Here is an 18,764-nt window from a genome sequence, read left to right on the forward strand (position 1 = left end):
TTACGAAGCCCTGCAGGTTTCCTTGACTGAGATCAGTCATTTCTAGACACCTAATGGTGCTTTGGCTGAGCCACCAAACATAAAAGTTGCTTCAGTGCTTTACCATTAAATGCTTCCTACCAACAAGAAAGTTTTTAAGGAAAGCTCATGTACAGCGCTTGAATGTGAGCTTCAAATCCACAGGCTACCCAAAGTATGCAGTCATTTCCTAACAGCTGCAGTTTCCAACTGCACCATTTGGACTGGCGGGAGCTGTTTGAAAGCATTTCACTTGGATGGTTAGCTGCCCTTGAACAATACTGATGCCTGTCACATTATCACAGCACATCATTACGTCAGAAGTGTTTACTGATGAGAGGAGTGAAAGTGCTGGTGCTGCTTTAGCCAAGAGAAAGCACTACAGAAGAAGCAAGTTAACAATGGGGGTGCAGGAGAGGAAGACAGTCTGTAACCAACAGTAGCAGCTTGTAAAAACAAAATTGTTAAAGCTAGACAATGCAAGTCTGGGTGGAAGTACAGAAACTGTGTTAATAACACTCACCACCACATCGGTCCCTCTGGTATCGTTGGAAAACAATCTGTAGATGCTGACCACCCCATTAGGCTTTAGAGGGGGTCTGATGCTCACCACAGCCACTGTGGATGTCACCGTGCCAAAGAGGGGAGCTGCCAGGCCCTCAGGAGGGGCAGGGCCTGTTCGGCAGCGGGACCAGCTGCTGGGCGTCCGACCTGCTGAGTTCACAGACCACACCTGCAGCACACAAAAAGCAGAATCTGAGAAACTCAGTGAAGGACTCAAGCCCACAAAACATCCATGGTTAGCCAAGGATGCTTCTGCAGCTGTACTGACACTGACAAAAAGGCAGAGCTATGACACCCATGTAAAATGTTCCTTGACTGCTGCCCAATGCTTGTGTTGACTAAGTGACTTTCTAACAGAAGAGTGGAATATTTCCCACTGCCATATTTAGGGAAAAGCAGCAGATTTCATGTCTCAGGCAGTGTGTGTTTGTGTGTTTTCTTCATATCTGATCCTCAGACTGAATTCCCACCACTACCTGTGTTGCAGGATTCCTTGAGAAGCTGTGAGCAGCACTGATAACGTTTTCAAAGATATCTGAACAAAAATACTGATAATCCAGTCCTGACAATTTTTCCTATTCACACACTTCATGCATGCAAGCAGCCCTGATGAATTCATCCCAGCAGTGTGTGACACCTAAGTTACATTCACCTTGAGTGAATATCACAAGCCAAACTGTGGTTACCCTTTAAAACTGGAAGGTTTTACAGGAACATTCCTCTCTTGAAAATTTTAATGTATCAGTCATTTGGCAACAATTTCAAGTAACCCATAATATAAATAAAGCCCGCTGAAATGTATAGTTAAGTCAGCATCCCTCATTTATTTTCACAACATTTACTTTATTGCATGAGCACAAAGGCAATGGCTTCAGTTCCAAGATTTCAAAATTTAGCAGCTTGAATTAGGCCTGATTAAAACCCACACGTCTCTATGAACTATGCCTACTGATTTTGTCAGCTTCCCAAAACCAGAGTGATCTGCAGACTACATAAAACTCAGCACTTATTAAACACACTCTCCAACAAATCTGCATGAAAATTAAATTTTGCTTTCATCAAGGAGTGAATAAACATATGGAAGGATGTATAATCTTATTTATCAAAAAGCATTTGTATAATTAAACACGAATATCATAAAAGGTTGCCTTAGGTCGTCATTTGCATGAGTAAGTAATTTGTAGAATGTCAGGTACAATAGACAGAATAGATGGATGCGTGAGTGTATAGGGTTAAATTAGGCTCAATATTAGCCAACCACATAGTGATCAATCAGAATGATAGATCTAAATGGCAATACAAGAGGACTGTCTGAGTGATTTTTAGTCTAAGTATTCCTTAGTAAGCTTTCATGTTGAGTGGTTCTAACTACAGTAAAACATATTCTTATGTGATCCACTCCGGGCAGAGGTCCTGGGCAAGTGGGTGTGGGGAATGTAGCTTAAAAAAAAAAAAAAAAAAGTTTAGAAATAAGATCTTCAAAACTGACCCTGGGGTCCTTCTAGCTTGCAATATTAAGTTCCAAGACTACTGAAAACTCCTCAAGGAGCTAAGGAAGGAAAAAAAGCCCAAAACCACCACGGTGGCTTTGAAGACTGTAATTCTGCCAATCACACCCCAAAGTTCCTGCCTGATTCCAACAGTAACATATAGCACTATCCAGTGAAATCCTACATAAGTACAGATGATGCCCTACAATACAACGCTCAGCCAAAGCACTTTTGTTTTCAGTGAAATCATTAATATATCTCTGTGGCAAACTTTTCATAGAGTCAAACTCTATTCACTTTACCGTAGTAGGTCAAACCTTTTCTCTCGGTTCCATTCCAGCTGCTTCAAAGATTTATCCACAGTCATTCATTTCAAAGGGCATATTTCTTTGTGGAAAGAATAAGCCACATACGGAAAAAAGCAGCCCACTGGCATAGGCTCAAGACTGACCGGAGCTCCAGTTATGTCCAGGCGGTGGCCTTAATGAGCACAGAGCGTAACAGTGTCAGACCTGACCTGCCAAGTAAGCTGCCCACAGCAAATCTAAAGGTGATCAGTCAGGAACAGGGGCTTCCTGCGTAGCACAGGAATTCACTCTCAGAATGGGACCTTCCAGGAGTTTTGGAGGAAAGAGGGATGCGATTCACTTGGGAAGCAGATGTCTTGCTGAGGGTTGGATGGGGACATCTACTTCCACAGATCACTCTCCTATTGTAGGTGCCTACACCTTGTCTTTCAGAAACCAAGCCTTATTTCAGAGAAATGAGGGCTCTTTCATTCAAATACTGTGTTAGGACGAGCTAAAAAGAGGATGCTCATGCCCTTTCATACTACAGCCGAGTGCTTAGAGGACTCCTCCAAAAGGCAGGTAATTTAGGTTGACTCACATGCTTCAGTGGAGGTAGTTGAGCCTACTGCAGTTCAGAATGGGAGTAACGCAAGCAAGTCACCCATCTTTTCACTTGGGGTGCTCCCAGTGCTGTCTCTTCAGGGCTGTTTCACTTTGAATGAACACAATGAAAACCAGGGACTGGGCAGAGCACAAACAAGCAGGACCAGACATGGCTTCTCAGTTTAGCCCTTCCCTAGGGAGCTTGAGGGGAGCAGAGGTTGTTGTCCATCCCCCAGGTGTCACATGATGGTCCTTCTTGAAAAAATGCTGAGGTCATGACCACATGCATGTGGGCCTGGCAGACAGGTATGGTCTGAGCATGTCTTCTAGACAGACACCAGCTACCCAGCCCTGCCAAGACATGTTTCTAGCAGAAAACCTCTATGCGTGTATGAAACTCTCTAACACCAGCTTCTGAGACAGCTGTGACAGTTAAACAGGACTTCTGAGGATCTAAATTCAGGATTACACTGACCTAAGCTGGATTCCCTTGACTCCCTCAGCTTCTGCTCAACCATCTGTAAAAGGATGGATGGGCATAAAATTATTTCCCTTTGAGAATCACTGCCCAAGTAAATCGTGGTCAGTGTTTGAAGACTCAGGGCACTTAGTGCCCAGAACTCACTGCAGACAAAAATACTGATGTTTAGCCATGTGTTTGCAGAAAGAAATGGGGAAGCATGGCAAGAGAAACAATGAGAAGTGCCTATTAAAATAAGAGGTTTGGTCAGGACTCCTCGAAAAGTCACCACAAAAAGGTCACTGTTGCTTGGCTAGCCTGGCTAAACTGAAATGCCATGGTTGGTATTTTGTAAAAAGCTTTTGGGGCTCACAAAAAATCCTTCTAAATTGTGATGTAACCAGCACAAAACAAAACAACACAAACAAACAAACAAACAAAAAATCAACACCCCTCCCAAACACAAAAAACCCACACTAAAAAAAATCCCCAAACCCCACAACAAACAAACTCCCCCAAATAACAACAACAACTACAAAACCAAACCACACTAAACCAAAACCAAACCCCCTCTGTGTTCACAAAGAAATGTCAAGAATTTAACAAGCAGCAGCATTACCTGCTGCTCATAATACAAGAATACTATAAAAGAGAGGAATGTGGGGCAAACAAGAAGCCATCACATCTCAGAAAGGTATTGAATGGCAAAACATAGACAGCAGAAAGCCAACAGAAGTTTCTTATAACTTGACTTTCTGATTATGCTGCCTCCAAAAACACTGACATCATGGTGCATGGCTCAGCACCCTGCCAAAAGACGTGGTGCTAATGGCTGCACTGTCCCAAAATAGCCAGGAGAGGGCTCCAAAATCAGCTACAAGGGTTACTGTTTAAACCGCTTTATTCATGTCCTGGCCCCTGGCCCAGACTGCACTTTGAAGTGGAGCCAGAGAGAGAGGAGGGAAATTTCTCTGGAGACTCTATGTTTGAACTGAAGAACTCCACTTACAGGCAACTGAGCTTATGTGTTCTTTGGTTGTTTTTTTGTTTTTTTTTTTCATCTTGAATGAGCCTTCTCAGATCTCTCTCCTGGAAGAAACCAGTGATCAGCTGTTGCTCAAAAAGATCACAGGACAACCTCAAGGTTCATCAGCACAGCAAGAAGGGAAAAAACTATGAGGAGCAAGAAGAAAATTGCTGAGAAGGTGACTACAGCCTTACCATGGTAAACCTGGTCTGTTCAAGCTTAGTAAAGGTCCCTCCATAAAGGGCAACCAAACCTTAATGGACTTTGGGCATCTACAGAATTGTAGATGCTGTCTGTGGAATAAGCCCATTAGATGCCTAAGTCCATCTCTGCTGTAGTACTCTTAAACCCCTAGGTCTTTGCTGAGGAATCTATGGTTTAAAGTAAAAAAAGAGGCTTTACTTCCATCAAATTGACCTAATATGTGAAGGCATATATTCCATGCAGGAGGTACTAAACGGGAACAGAGTAAAACAGTTGTCTATATGTTTCCACAGCTCCTCCAATGATACCACACAAGAATGGTGCTAGAAGAAGAGAAGCAATGATAAACTAGGCAAGCACTATAGCCTTGACATGATGAAAAAGAGAAGGTGAAGAAGCTGTCAACATAAAGCACTCAGAATATCTCTCTTCAAAGTACAAAGATAGTCTAGGATTAGCCAAAAGTTCCCCAAAACAAAAGAGCAAACCCTTGGTCACACAACTCGAATTATGTGAAGAAGCACGACTGCAGCTGGCTGAGCAGTGGTTTGGCAGAGGATGTTATGTGTGTGTTAACTCCTGCCAGCTCACAACACTTGCATCTGAGACCTGGCTTAAATGATATGACAGGTATTATGGTTGCAAGCACAGGAACCAACCAGAAAGTCCCCAAGTGGAGAGTCCCAAAGGGGAGCCTTGGGCAGCCTTACTGGAGAGATCTTGTTCACTTCTGCTGAAGTGTGGCAAAGCAGCAGAAGGCACAAGAGTGGAATGGCTGGCAGCAGTTTGCCCATCTGAAGGCAGCAGTTTGCCCATCTGAAGGCAGCAGTTTGCCCGTTTGAAGGCAGCAGTTTGCCTGTCTGAAGGCAGCAGTTTGCCCGTCTGAAGGCAGCAGTTTGCCCGTCTGAAGGCAGCAGTTTGCCCGTCTGAAGGCAGCAGTTTGCCCGTCTGAAGGCAGCAGTTTGCCCATCTGAAGGCAGCAGTTTGCCCGTCTGAAGGCAGCAGTTTGCCCTTGAAGGCAGCAGTTTGCCCGTTTGAAGGCAGCAGTTTGCCCGTCTGAAGGCAGCAGTTTGCCCGTTTGAAGGCAGCAGTTTGCCCATCTGAAGGCAGCAGTTTGCCCGTCTGAAGGCAGCAGTTTGCTCGTCTGAAGGCAGCAGTTTGCCCGTTTGAAGGCAGCAGTTTGCCCGTCTGAAGGCAGCAGTTTGCTCGTCTGAAGGCAGCAGTTTGCCCGTTTGAAGGCAGCAGTTTGCCCGTCTGAAGGCAGCAGTTTGCCCGTCTGAAGGCAGCAGTTTGCCCGTCTGAAGGCAGCAGTTTGCCCGTCTGAAGGCAGCAGTTTGCTCGTCTGAAGGCAGCAGTTTGCCCGTCTGAAGGCAGCAGTTTGCCCGTTTGAAGGCAGCAGTTTGCTCGTCTGAAGGCAGCAGTTTGCCCATTTGAAGGCAGCAGTTTGCCCATTTGAAGGCAGCAGTTTGCCCGTCTGAAGGCAGCAGTTTGCCCGTTTGAAGGCAGCAGTTTGCTCGTCTGAAGGCAGCAGTTTGCCCATTTGAAGGCAGCAGTTTGCCCGTCTGAAGGCAGCAGTTTGCCCGTCTGAAGGCAGCAGTCCTGAGCTCCTGCAGACTTCCCAGGGAGAGCTAGGGTCCTCTGCTTTGCATGGAGGTCAGAGGCTGCTCACTCTTCCTATTTGCAGAAAATCAGCAGAAAGGAGATAGAGCCAAACACCTATGTTTGGCTTGGAGCACTGCTTAGAGCTATACAGCAGTTAGGTAGTGCTGTAGCTTCTGGGGAACCACAATGTCAGACCAAGCCACCCCTTTCACACATGCATATAACTTCCTTGTGTGTAAGTCTCAGGTATGACTGGAGTCTCTGCCCTTAAGGCATGCATGGACTGCACACAACTTTCCAAAAAGGATTCAATGCTGTCAACATTCAGTGCATGCCAGGAGAAACAAATGTAGCAGAGAGGAGTTCATACCACTCTTTGTGGAGTTGTTGTAAGGAGGTCACAAAACCAACAATACTTTGAGACTTGCTTTGGGTTTCTTGACTTAAATTTCTCCAGTTCTAACTCTACACTTAAAGAAATGCAGAGTTTTCACAGTGTAATTTTTTTCCAAGACTGGAAGATGTTTTAGGGGTATATAAGATAGGATATCAGTCATTTCAGAAACACAGCATCCAATTTTCAGTTTTGTTCGAACAGCAGTCTGCAAGAAAATGGAAGAGGCCCTAATTTTGGCTGGTTAAAACTAGACAAAACCAGCACAGCTCCCTCTTGCCATGAGCTGCAGCACCCTTCACAAGTCTATCTTCTCATTGGAACCGACCAGCATGCAGCTTGGGTAATTTGGATTTTCTTATGCAACATCAGCACAGCTCAGAGTACAAAGCCTGTCTACTGAAATCTAGCATTCAGCATTAGGATAATGTAATCACATCTGGGCACTGCAGTGTCAGGCAAGTATTACCAAAGTAGGAAGTTTGGAAGTTAGGAAGTGGCTGCAGTTTACAGGGACAGAGCAAAGGCAAGGAAAAAGAAGTATCACGTCCACTCATGATCAAGAGCACAAAAAGGTAGTAAAGAAATGTGTGCTTTATGATTGCCCATCCTCAGATCTGTACTTTTCCATCTTCAACATTGCTAGCATCCTTAGGGAGGCTATAAACATATAATGGGATAGATTTTAGGTCCAGGCTACCAGCACCGTGATAATTTGAGCCTCTTAACATTGCCATTAATCTCCAGTGTTCAAATGCTCATAACAAAAGTACTAAATCCATTGTGGGGAATGAAAATGGAAAGACAGCAGGCAAAAACTTCAGGATGTAAACAAAACTAATGAATTCTAAAGGAAGCTCATTTCACGTAATATAGTATTACACCAGTAATTAATGACAGATGTAAATAGGTTTAACTCTAAAAGGTAGAAAATTAAATAATTTGTGTCCTATGGGTATATAATGAGATAGTTACCAAGTTCCCATGAGAGAGATAAGCAGATATTAAAAGGTCTTTCCAATACCTGTAATGGCTAAGGGCAACAGCTAATTCAATAGATTCGATCAAAATCACCACTTCTTTCTCCGCTTCTGATTTATTACTTTGGCTGTAGTTAGTCATCACTCATTTTAGTTTGCTTTTCAGCAGTCATAAATTATGCCTCATAAATAAAAAGATACAATCAAGGAAATCATATCAAGTCATCTACAACCCTGGAGTATATTTTCCCTTGGTACTCACACTAATGTCTTTTTAAAGGATAGCTTGCCGTGGCTTTGAATATGTCAGAATCACAATCTACCCAGAAGGGTCTTACACGAGGGGTGCTGCAGGTCTCACTGGTAATTTTGGAAGCCAACAAATTCAAGCCCAATATCCTTATTTAGTTTAATGAACAAAAATCAAGGTTTGTTGCATCAAAGCGCTGTTTACACACTTGAATTTTGGATGGTGTTGACAATAGAAACACAGTGTCTGAAGCCTGAAGTGGGGCTTAATGAGCAAAATCATGAGGTTTCAAATGGCCCTTCTGACTTTTTACCCCCTGCTAGTGGAAAGGAAGCATCTTGTACTGCAAGATGGTACTTAGAGCAGGTATCACCATTACATCATTGAAACAATATAGTTCTGTCTGCTTTTCTTTTTCAGAAGCTGAGGTCAAGCTCAGTAGCCTAATACAGGTGTAGTATGAGAAACTCTCTTTACTTGTAAGCAGAGAGCACAATGAACCTTGTAATAAAAAATCCTCTTCCAGTGGGGATAACAGGAAGGGACTGCAAAAAAAGAACTACTTTTATTTTATGTCACCACTTTGTAGTGCATCTTTCTGTCAGGCAGACAGGAGGAAATGGTGAATTAAAACCATGAAAAGGAGACAGATATAAGGGATATTACAAATGGGTGACTATTTATCACTGGTCAGTCAGAAAATGAGTTTCACCCATTTTATGCTGCAGAAGTCACTGAGTTGTTTGTCAGTAACTAAGCAGCAAAAACTGGAGCTCAGCCAATGATTTGACAGACAGGCTGGTAAACCAAGTGTCATTCTTGTCATCTCTGAAAAGTGACCAAGAAGGCTGACATATTCTGTACTCTATATAGTTGCTCTTTCCTTAAACTTCAGGACTTTGCACCCATTTTTAAAAATCCTTCTCTCTCCAAAGTCAGAATATGATTTGTTATCCCTAGAGTCCAATATTTGAGGTCCAAAACATTTCCTCTGGTATATCTCAGGGTACTTCCTAGATCCTTCACTTGGCTGCAGTAACTGGAGCTTGAGAAGCACGCTTCACAAGCAAGAAAGCAAGAGGGATGCTATGCCTCCTACAGTGGTTGGAGGCAGACAGCTTTAGTGCTGCAGATCATGTCTTGGTGCACTGAACAGCTCTCCTGGAGAATAAACCTCTGCAGGGAGCCATAAAACATTCATAAAAAGGATAATCCTACTTTTCTCTCTTTCACATGTTCTGTGCCTGCCAAATGGAAATACAGAAATGTTCTAAATCAGGAAGACATTAAGCCATTAATCAAAAGAAGCAGTCTTAAGTTCACAATTAAGTGCAACTGAGGAGGAGTGACATTGCACTTGCATGGAAATTGCACCATACTCTACTTTGCAAATAGCACTAAATGTTGTCACAAGTCCCTGTTCAAAAGGGCTTTCCTTTGGCAGAGAAAACCAGGTCTGACTCTACAGGATGCTATATGGCAACATTGCACACCATCCTGAGAAGACCCTACATACTGTTTCAGACATATTGCAGGAATCAAAAGATTATACTTGCAAACCCATTAGGCCCCATGAGTCATATAGTTTGGTTTTTTTTTCAGAGGATCATGCAATTGCATCTGCTTAATGCAGATGACAATCTCAGGCAATATTCCAACAAATAATTAAAGAGCCAGATGCTCTAGAAAAATACAAATATCTAACTGCACAAACACATACAGAAAATTTCAAAGATCTGAGTAATTATTTCCAAGTACAGGACAGCAGGCACTTTTAATGTCCCTTAAAAACCCACTGAAACCTCAGAGGTGCCAACATGCATATACAGATCTGGCCCTTAGAGAATGAAAGTGTTTCCTTGAAAAATAGTGACCTAAGCATTTAGCAGACATAGTCCCTTTGATGACCAAGAGATTTTAAAGTCACTTCATCATTTCTGAAAGTGTCTAGTCTTACAGGCCCTAAATATTCAGTCGAAGTTTCCAAGAAAAAAATCCCAAACAACCAAACTCTAAAATTCCAACTTTAGATCCAAAGAAGCTGTCAGGGTTCATTGAACTAAATCTCAGTATTTCCAAAGGCTTTAGAGTCCCATCACAGCACTTTGATTTTATCTGCATTCTGCTGGAGGAAATTCAGTTGCATTTAAAGTTTTATGTCCGGCAAACAAGGCTCAAATGCGGAGACAGCAGAATCAATATCCAGTTTAAGTGAAATATAAATCTGGGTTTCATCAGCATAATAGCAAAAGCCAAGCCCTATACTTACAAATAACTTGTCTCACAGGCAAGATATAAATTGTCAACAATGGAGGGGCTCTGAATAGATCCCAGAGGACTGTTGCAAGTGACATAAGCAGAAGACTAATATGTGCATGCAAAAAACTGCTCATGGTGAATTAAATGGCAACCATTGAAGAAAATTCAAAATTATTTAAGGTCCCAGTCAACAGCTCAGTCTGGCTATAGAGTAGAAACAAGATAAAAAGCAGTCTTGAATATAGCACAGCAAAGCACAAGAATCTGGTCAAGAGGCTTTCTTTGTTATCTCTCACTGATCATTAAAAGCTTTGGCTCAAGAAAGTCTCTGTGATATCAACTTCCCCCAAACCTGTTTCTGACTCAGAACTGAAAGCTGCTGCAGCTGAGAATGTCCTACAGTAAATGCCTACAAATTCCAGCCCGGGAAGTTTTTATTTATCCAAGAAAGTTTCCTAAATAAGTAGGGCTTGGGTCTGTGACAATGCTTGCAATACTCTCAGACCCATCTGCACTTGAATTCATACTCCCAAGTGGCAAGGAGATCTGGTCTAACAATACTTCTGCTGCAAGAAACTACAGTAAGCAGAAAGCAGACTTCACACTGTTGTAGCAAAAAGATAGGCCCTACACAGGCATTAAAGCAAAGCTGGGAGATAGAAATAGAAAACTTAACATTTGTACATAGTAGGGCTTAAAACACAAACTGTTCACCCTAAAGCATGCTGTTTCCAGGAGAGGTTTAATCACTCTTGTCACAAGAGAAACAATAACTGGAAAATACACCCTCATATTTAAAGCACAATAAATTTTAAGACTTTCAGTCATTATCATTTTTGTTTTGCAACATATTATCCTAGCATCTCCTGAACTGCTAGATTCAAGAAGACATTAAGTACCTGAAGGAAATCAAGTAACAAGGAACTACAATCAGCAACAAGAAGCAGTCAGCTCACAGACACTTGTCATTTCCTTCCACACACATCTAACAGATACACTTTCCACATTGGCTGCTACCTTACAGACATGCTGCCAGTCCAGAAACATCTAAAGGAAGAGGTTTGTAGCTGTCAGACAGGTAAGAAAGGCTTTGTGAATACTGCAGTGACTACACTTTAATAGTAGCATCCTAAGCTCTCTTTTCCATAGTTTTATAATTGTCCCTTCTGAATCCTTTTCTTATCCAAATTAGAGCTGCTGGAAACTATTTAGGAAAAAAACTACTGCACGTCTCCCTTCCGGCCCTGGGACTCTGACAGTAATGGGGCAAGAGGCAAGGGATATAAGTTGAAACAAGGGAATTAGATGCAAAGAAAAGTAAGAGGTATGGATCAGGGTGCCTACACAGGCTGTAAAATTGCCATTCTTGGAGATGCAAGGGTGGGGAACATTATGCAGCTGGACACAGCCCTGAGCAGCCTGCTGAATCTGGACCTGCTTCAAGCAGGGAGTTAAGGTAGACACTTCTTGGATGTCCCTTCCAACCTACATGACTCAGTAGACCACAACAGAAGTACATACAGCAGCTGGATATACCAATGTGATAAAGCAACCTTTTAGATGTAATTCTTCATGGTTTCTAGCTACCAAAAAACCCACACCAATAGCAGTGGAGCAGAGCTACCAAAGAACCTGATCTGATCAGTGCACTCTCATTAAACTTGCACATGGCAACAAACTGAAGGGCACTGGTTGATACTCTTAAGGGCAGGGTGTAGAGGAATGGCCCATCAGAAGCTTTACGAAAATCCAAAGCCTTTGTATTCCTGGGAAGGAATATTTCCTTGCAGCATTACAGGGTAGGGACTGACCAGCTAAGGAGCACCTCTGCTGTAAAGGACCTAGAGGTCTTAGTAGATAGAAAGCTGGTGTAATCTGGCAGGAAAGATGGCCAACACCATCTTGGGTTGTTTAACAGGAGCATAGCCAGACAATTCAGGAAGTAATTACATCCCTCTACTTAGCATTTATTCTGTTTGGGCCCCTTCATTCAAGAAAGATAAATTTGAGTTAGTTCAGCAGAGGGGAACCAAGGTAATTGGGGGTTGGAGAACCTGGGCTATGAGAAGTTGTGAGACAGGGTCTTCTTCAGCCTGCAGAAGAGATGGCTTTGAAGGGACTTGGTTTCAGTTCCCCAGTACCTCTCCACCGGCTAACAAGAAGGTGGGTCTAGGTTCCTCACAATAGTACGTGGTGGGAAGGAACAAGGGAAAACAAGTATTACTTCAAGAAAAAAGGTTCAGACTGAATGTAACAAAACATTTTCACAGCAAAGACAGTCAAGCATCAGAGCAGGCTGCCCCAAGAGGTTATACAATCTCCTTTTCTGGAGGTTTTCAAGTCGCAATTGAATAAAACCATGTGCACCCCCATCTGACCTCTTAACTGATTCTGCTTCAAGCAGGAAGTTGGACTGTATGGCCTCTTGAGCACCTTGAATTATTTTGTGACCTATAAAGAAAAATGAGCCTGTAAAAGAAAGATTGCTGCCACCTTGCAGGAGCTCAAGAGGTGGAATGCACTGTTTCATATATATCAAAACAAATTCATGCTTGAACAATATTTTTTTTTTAATTCTTTTTGTTTTAGGAACAAGGCTGTAAAGACTTTAGAACGTTGCCAAACTCATCTTCAAGATACATCCCGTGTACAACTATTGCATATAGAATCAGCAGTGAGGCTTCCTGGTATCCTGTTTGGTGACAAATGACCATGTCTTCCCAGATAATATCATATTTAAAAATCAGCCCCACAAAAACACAGAAGTCCAGGACAGAAGGGATCCCAGGGAATACCTGGACCAACCTTTCTGGGTAATAGTACAGTTGAAATGAGATGGCCCAATACCCTGTCAAGCTGAGTCTTAAAACTGTCCAGTGTAGGGGATTTCACTACTTCCCTTAGAAAACAATTCCAATGTCCAACTGTTCTCATGGTAACAAATTTTCTTCTGGAGAGCTACAGAGCTAAAATCCTCTACCATGAACCTATCTGGTCGGATTACAGGAGGTTTGCAGAAAGTAAAAGAGGGAGTTCATGTCCATGCAGACTTGGGAAGCAGATTTTGTTAAAAAAATCACCTTACTACATCCACTTCCTTTTAGAAACAACAAATTTATGGCTGTTTTTTGATGAGGGTCTAAACTCCACTAACTCATACAAACACTTGAGATACATTTGAGATGGTGATAAATAGCAAAGTTCTTTTTTCATAGGCTAAAAATCATGTAGAGCTCTGTATTTCCACTGGTACAGTATGATAAAAAAATTATGCTAAAACTTGTGATTTTGAAATAGGAAATAAATACAGGTGAAAGAATGGTAGAACCAGTCTCCTTGCTTTATCTTACCCTCACAAGAGAAACAATAGTAAAAATACCTGTGTGCATGAGAAGTACAATAACAAATCACTTTTGAGCCACTCATGAAAACTGCTTGTGATCCTGACATCAAATTTAAAGAGAAAACAACCCCAGTCCCTCTTGATGTAAACCACTTTAAGATCATAAAGTAAAAATTAATTTATAATATATTGGGAAAGGATGGAAAAAGAAAGAAAAACAAACTAAATGAAACCACCTTTAAGAAGTAGAATTTCACGTTAATTTACATAGCACCAGAGCCTTGAAAAAGCTCTAGAGGGTACACAAATATTTAATATACAAGGAACATAGGCACTTAAGATTAAAGTGCAGAAAAAATCGTGCTAAATGAATGTATTGCTTGTGTAAAATTATTTTCAGCTTCTCGACAATTTAAAATACACTAACAGTAAACATTCAGGTACCACAATCCTGTTAACATACTATTAACATTAGAAGTGAAATGTGTATATTTGTTGTGTATATAAAGTAAGGTTCTCAAAGTGTATGGAAATCATAATCAGAGCTGCCAAATGGCTTTGATTCCCACCTGATATTCATATTCTGTGTAAGGCAGCAAGCTGTCATCTTTGAAGGAGGTTGAAGAACCATTGTAAACAAGTGCAAGGTCTAAATTTACATGGGCTTGAGTCATTCTCCTTCTGTAGAGCTCATAGTATAAAATCTTCCCATTTGGCTGCTGTGGGCCAGTCCACAGGATGGAAGAAGTCAGCTGGAAGCCCCTGGCTGTTGTCTGTACTTCTATGAGAGGGGCTGGCTGTGCTGCCGGGGGTGCCTCCAACGTCTGCACCGATGCCCACTCACTGGAGGCACAACCCAGCTCTGTGCAAGCTTGGAGCTGTACTTCATACCTTTGGGAACACAAACCAGGAACAAAGCGATTAAAACACTGCACATACAGACTGTGCATGAGGTCTGGGGCATTTCTGAACTTCTGTCAGTCTTTGGGATTTTTAGTAAGTAAACAATTTATATGAACACAGAGATTATATGCTGTGCATTGCGTGGGAAGGCTGAAAAAGGAAGAACACAGTCGTCTTTTTTTTTTTTTTGCCTTTTTCTTTTCCTCTCCAGAGCAAAGTTAACATCTGCAGGAGGCAAGTGACCAAAATAGTTTTGATTTTGATGCTACAAATCAAAAATGGTGAGATGTAGGAGACGGTTTGGATATAATTTGAGAGCTATAGAACTTCACTCTATTACTATGCTCTCTTAGTTATATGTAACAAATTTATTAACCATGTAACATGTAGAAGGAAAGGTCAGGTAAATAATCAAGAAGCAGTGGGGAAGATAAATTTCTTCAGTATCAAGTGGTCTCCTTTTGTAGCAGAGTCTAGTACCCTCTGTTAGGTTTTTAGCTTTCACTTAAACACAAGTCACTTGCTTTCAACTCAAGTTGTGACGATGTTTCCTCTGTGACACTACTACTCTTTGCTCAGCCATACTGTGAATTGGTAGCTGAGAGGTCTTTGGTCTCCCCGTCCTAAACTTTTTCAAGTAAAACAATTCCTGAATGCAGCTAACTTACAAAATCACACAAGTCCAAGACTGCAGATTTTGGAATCTATAAAAGGGTGCTGACTTACTCCTTGTATTAATTACAACCTAAGTCAATCCTATGCACTTATCAAGAGAACATATAGTTGGTGTTACTACAAATTAAAAAAAAAAAAAATCCTGGTTTTGTCATGTTCTTTTTAGGAAATAAAATACCATGGGTCTGACTATCTGTTTAAACAAGATGGTGAAGCTGTCTGCCAGCCCACTTTGCAGCATTTATTCAAGAAATGAGGTCTTCCACTTACCTACTGTAGGGCTGTAGCTCTCCCACTATGTATGACCGTCTCAGAAAGGAAACATGAGATGCATCAAAGTCAAAAGTTTTCTTTCCTGTTTCAGCAGGCTTGTGGATTGAGATTGTGTAATTTCTAATGTCACCATTTACTTTGATAGGAGGATCCCAGGCCACCAAAATCTCCTTGGAGGACCATGCCTGCAACCTAGGAGGCAACATCCCAGATGGTGCAGAGGGGTTAGTTTTTATCAGAGCTGATGGGCTGGTCACGCTCCCCTGACTATTATTTGCAGTGACAGTATAGCTGTACTCCATGCCTGGCATTAGTGTGAAATCAAGATAGCGAGTTTCCAGACCTGAATAAACAAGTACACCATCCCTTCTTAGCTCGTAGCTTGTAATTTTACCATTGGGGTTAGCTGGAAGTTTCCACGTGATTTCAATTGACTCTGAGCCCATGACAAGCAGCCTAGGAGCATCCATATTTAATGGTGGAGCCTCCATGGTCATCACTGACTGGGATACGCTAGATGTGCAGCCCCCTGCAGTACAGGCAACCAGTGCAAAATCATACTCAGTGTAAGGCTCCAGATTAGAAACCAACATTTGCAAACTTTTGCCAGGATAATACTCTTCATTGTTTAGTTTCAATATGTACTTGGTAATATCTCCATTCTGTATTTGGGGAGGTGCCCAAGATGCATTAATTTGAGTAGCACTGACAGCCTGCAGAGATGGTGGCTCCACTAAGGCAGGAGCTGCTTCGAGTGTTCGTATTGCAGCTGGTTCACTGGTAGAGCAGCCTCCCATTGTACAAGCGACTATTGCATAGCTGTAGACTGAATAGGGCAGTAAGTCTTCATCCGTGTAGTTGAAAGTAGCAGCATCAAAGCTGAAAGGATAGAGAACATCATTCTTTAGGAGCCTGTATGACTGAAGAATACCATTGGGCTGTGTTGGGGAGGACCATGAGATGAGCACTTTACGGGGGTTAACTGACACTAAGGATAACCTGGGGACAGCAAGGCCTTTTGGGGCAGTTTGACTAGTCTTTGCAGCTGTCCAAGAGCTGTCAGCATAGCCTGCTGCATTCCAGGTGCGTATTTTATATTCATACCTTGTCCATGGCTGTAAACCTTTATCATTATATATGAATGTATTACTTTCAGTGTTATATTCCGTGAAAACAATTTTCTCATCTTCTGTTGTTGCTCTGTACCCTCCAGCATTTTCTTTTGTGCATCTGTGAATAACTTCATAGCGAATTATTCTACCATTTGGATTAATTGGCTGCAACCAGCTCAGTTCAACATTGGTAGCGTTCACTGCCTGGATTAGAGGTGCCATCTGAGACACTGGGGGTGCTTCACCTGTTCGGACTGGCTGGGGTGGAGAACGAGTGCAGCCTGCTGCATTGCAAGCCTCCAGTATGAGGGTATAGAGAGTGTATGGCTCAAGGCGCCTGAAGAGGAACTGGCGAGACAAACCACTGTACTCCAAGTTGTCATCGCTGAAAATATTGTAGGTCTGGTGAATAAAGAAAGAAAAAAGTGGAAAACAAAAAACCAACAAAACCCCCAAAAAACACAACAATTTTTTGTCAATAAAAAGTAGATGAGACCTTAATCTGAGCAATAGACTATTCACTGATGATTCAGAAACTTAATTCCTTAGTAGTAACAGTCAGCACACAAGCAGATCATTGATAGAAAAGGAATGTTTTGAACCAGTTTTCATTATTTTTTTTTTCATTTTGGATGCAGTAATAAATCACTTAATGACAGTTTTCATTATATTGTTTGTTATCAAGCTTCATTGCAAAGCTGAAAGCTTTTTGTAAACCAATTCTAGAGAAATATCACTTAAGAAAAAACTCCAAATAAACCTCTCTCGCTGCAAAGCTTGCTGGTAAAGGTTTACATTCTGTTGAAACCATTGACTTTAAAGAAGTCCCAAATTTCAGAACAACATCCTCACAAACCCAGGTTTTTAAGAAACAAGTCTTGGCAATGTCTAATCTAAACCAAGTAAGATTATGATCTGTCATGCATAGTTTTCTATACGTTAAATGAACAATTTGTTTTACTGTAAATGAATGTTTTGTAGCACGGGAATGTGAATACTCATTTTGAATATAACCACAAGCAGAGAGCACTCACAGAGTGCCTTGTGCTTAGATAGGATTTCTGTCATATTTTAAAGTATAATGCATTTGATTGAGTCCTTTTCAGCAAAATGTTTTGATACTCAGTACTTCCATTCTCTTTTTTGATCAAGCAAAGTGTCAAGATGAAGATTACCTTAATCACACCATTGGGTTGGGAAGGCTCTGACCATTTTAGCAGCAGAGCCCTGCCATTTTCTTTCTTTTCCACGGTGAAGTTGCTCAGGCCACTGGGTGAAGCTTCCAACGTGCGCACAGATGTCCAGGGGCTTGAAACCTGTCCGGCATTGTTTACAGCAACAACATGAATATGATATGTTGTGAAAGGTTTCAATCCAAATAAATGAGTTTGATGCTTTGTTCCCTAAAGCAAGAATACAGATGTTTGAGTTAGTTAAAAAAGTAATCAGCATCTGTGCTTTATGTCACTTGGAAAATGAGGTCTCAGCTCTGGGTTACTTCTGACCCCTTTGCAGAATGCCCCATCTGGTTACCAGGATTTTTTGGTGGGTTTTGATAGGTGAAACTCAAAAAGGAGCTCTGGCTTTTAAAAAATGTCTGTCATTGAGGTAGAGACTTCGGAACTAACTCCTGGGGAATCCTTCACAGCCCAGCTTGCAAACAGCTTAGGGTTCATTCAGCCTGTGTCTGAGCTTTGCTCAGTGAGAATGAGAGTGCCTAGTACTCTGAAGGTGTCAAGTACATGTAAACAACCGTGGTATATGGATGATTCTGACTCTACAGAATCCTTACACATCTTGAATGTAGCCATGATGGTTGATGGGTGTGTTGTTTTTGTTCCAGATACTTAGAGCACTGTGATCTAGATACATAACAGTGTCTCCAAGAGCACAGATTTATTTCCTTACTGAAAACAGCCCCCTTAAAAGCAAAGTGGGGGGGTGGGGGGGTTGGGGAGGGTTGGGGGTCGGGGGGAAGGGAGAGAGATGGGAGGGAAGAAAGAAAGAGAGAAGGAAGAAGGGACAGAACAAACTGGTTTCTGTGCTCCCACTTTGTAAAGATGTTGCTTGAGATAAATGCACAAGGTAAGATGGTTGTGGGGCAACCTGCAAGAACCTTCAGTGTTTCTCCAGGTTGGAGGAAGCAGTCATACTGCTGATGGGTACACAGGCAAATAAGATAGACCCTACCTGGCCCAGACCCTTGCCTTATAGTGGGAGAGAGGCTAGGAGGAGTACAGCTGTTTGTGAATCCCACCAGGCTCTACCAGGGCTGGAAGGGCCTAGGGCTGACCTGCCACTCTGTGAGACCACAGCC

At 42.0% G+C, this 18,764-nt stretch overlaps 1 protein-coding gene across 1 annotated transcript in view; it reads right to left on the bottom strand.

Annotated features, from left to right (window-relative positions):
- The window catches only part of USH2A (usherin), a 414,010-nt gene that overhangs the window by 11,409 nt on the left and 383,837 nt on the right, over positions 1–18,764 (bottom strand). Inside the window, exons 61-64 of the mRNA XM_054394908.1 lie at positions 17,623–17,850; positions 15,333–16,849; positions 14,054–14,375; positions 542–751 (exon numbers count right to left, since the gene is read on the bottom strand). Of these exons, the coding sequence (XP_054250883.1) occupies positions 542–751; positions 14,054–14,375; positions 15,333–16,849; positions 17,623–17,850 (2,277 nt within the window). The remainder of the gene's footprint in view (positions 1–541; positions 752–14,053; positions 14,376–15,332; positions 16,850–17,622; positions 17,851–18,764) is intronic.

Source organism: Indicator indicator, chromosome 2, assembly GCF_027791375.1.
Source record: "Indicator indicator isolate 239-I01 chromosome 2, UM_Iind_1.1, whole genome shotgun sequence".
Lineage (NCBI taxonomy): Eukaryota > Metazoa > Chordata > Aves > Piciformes > Indicatoridae > Indicator > Indicator indicator.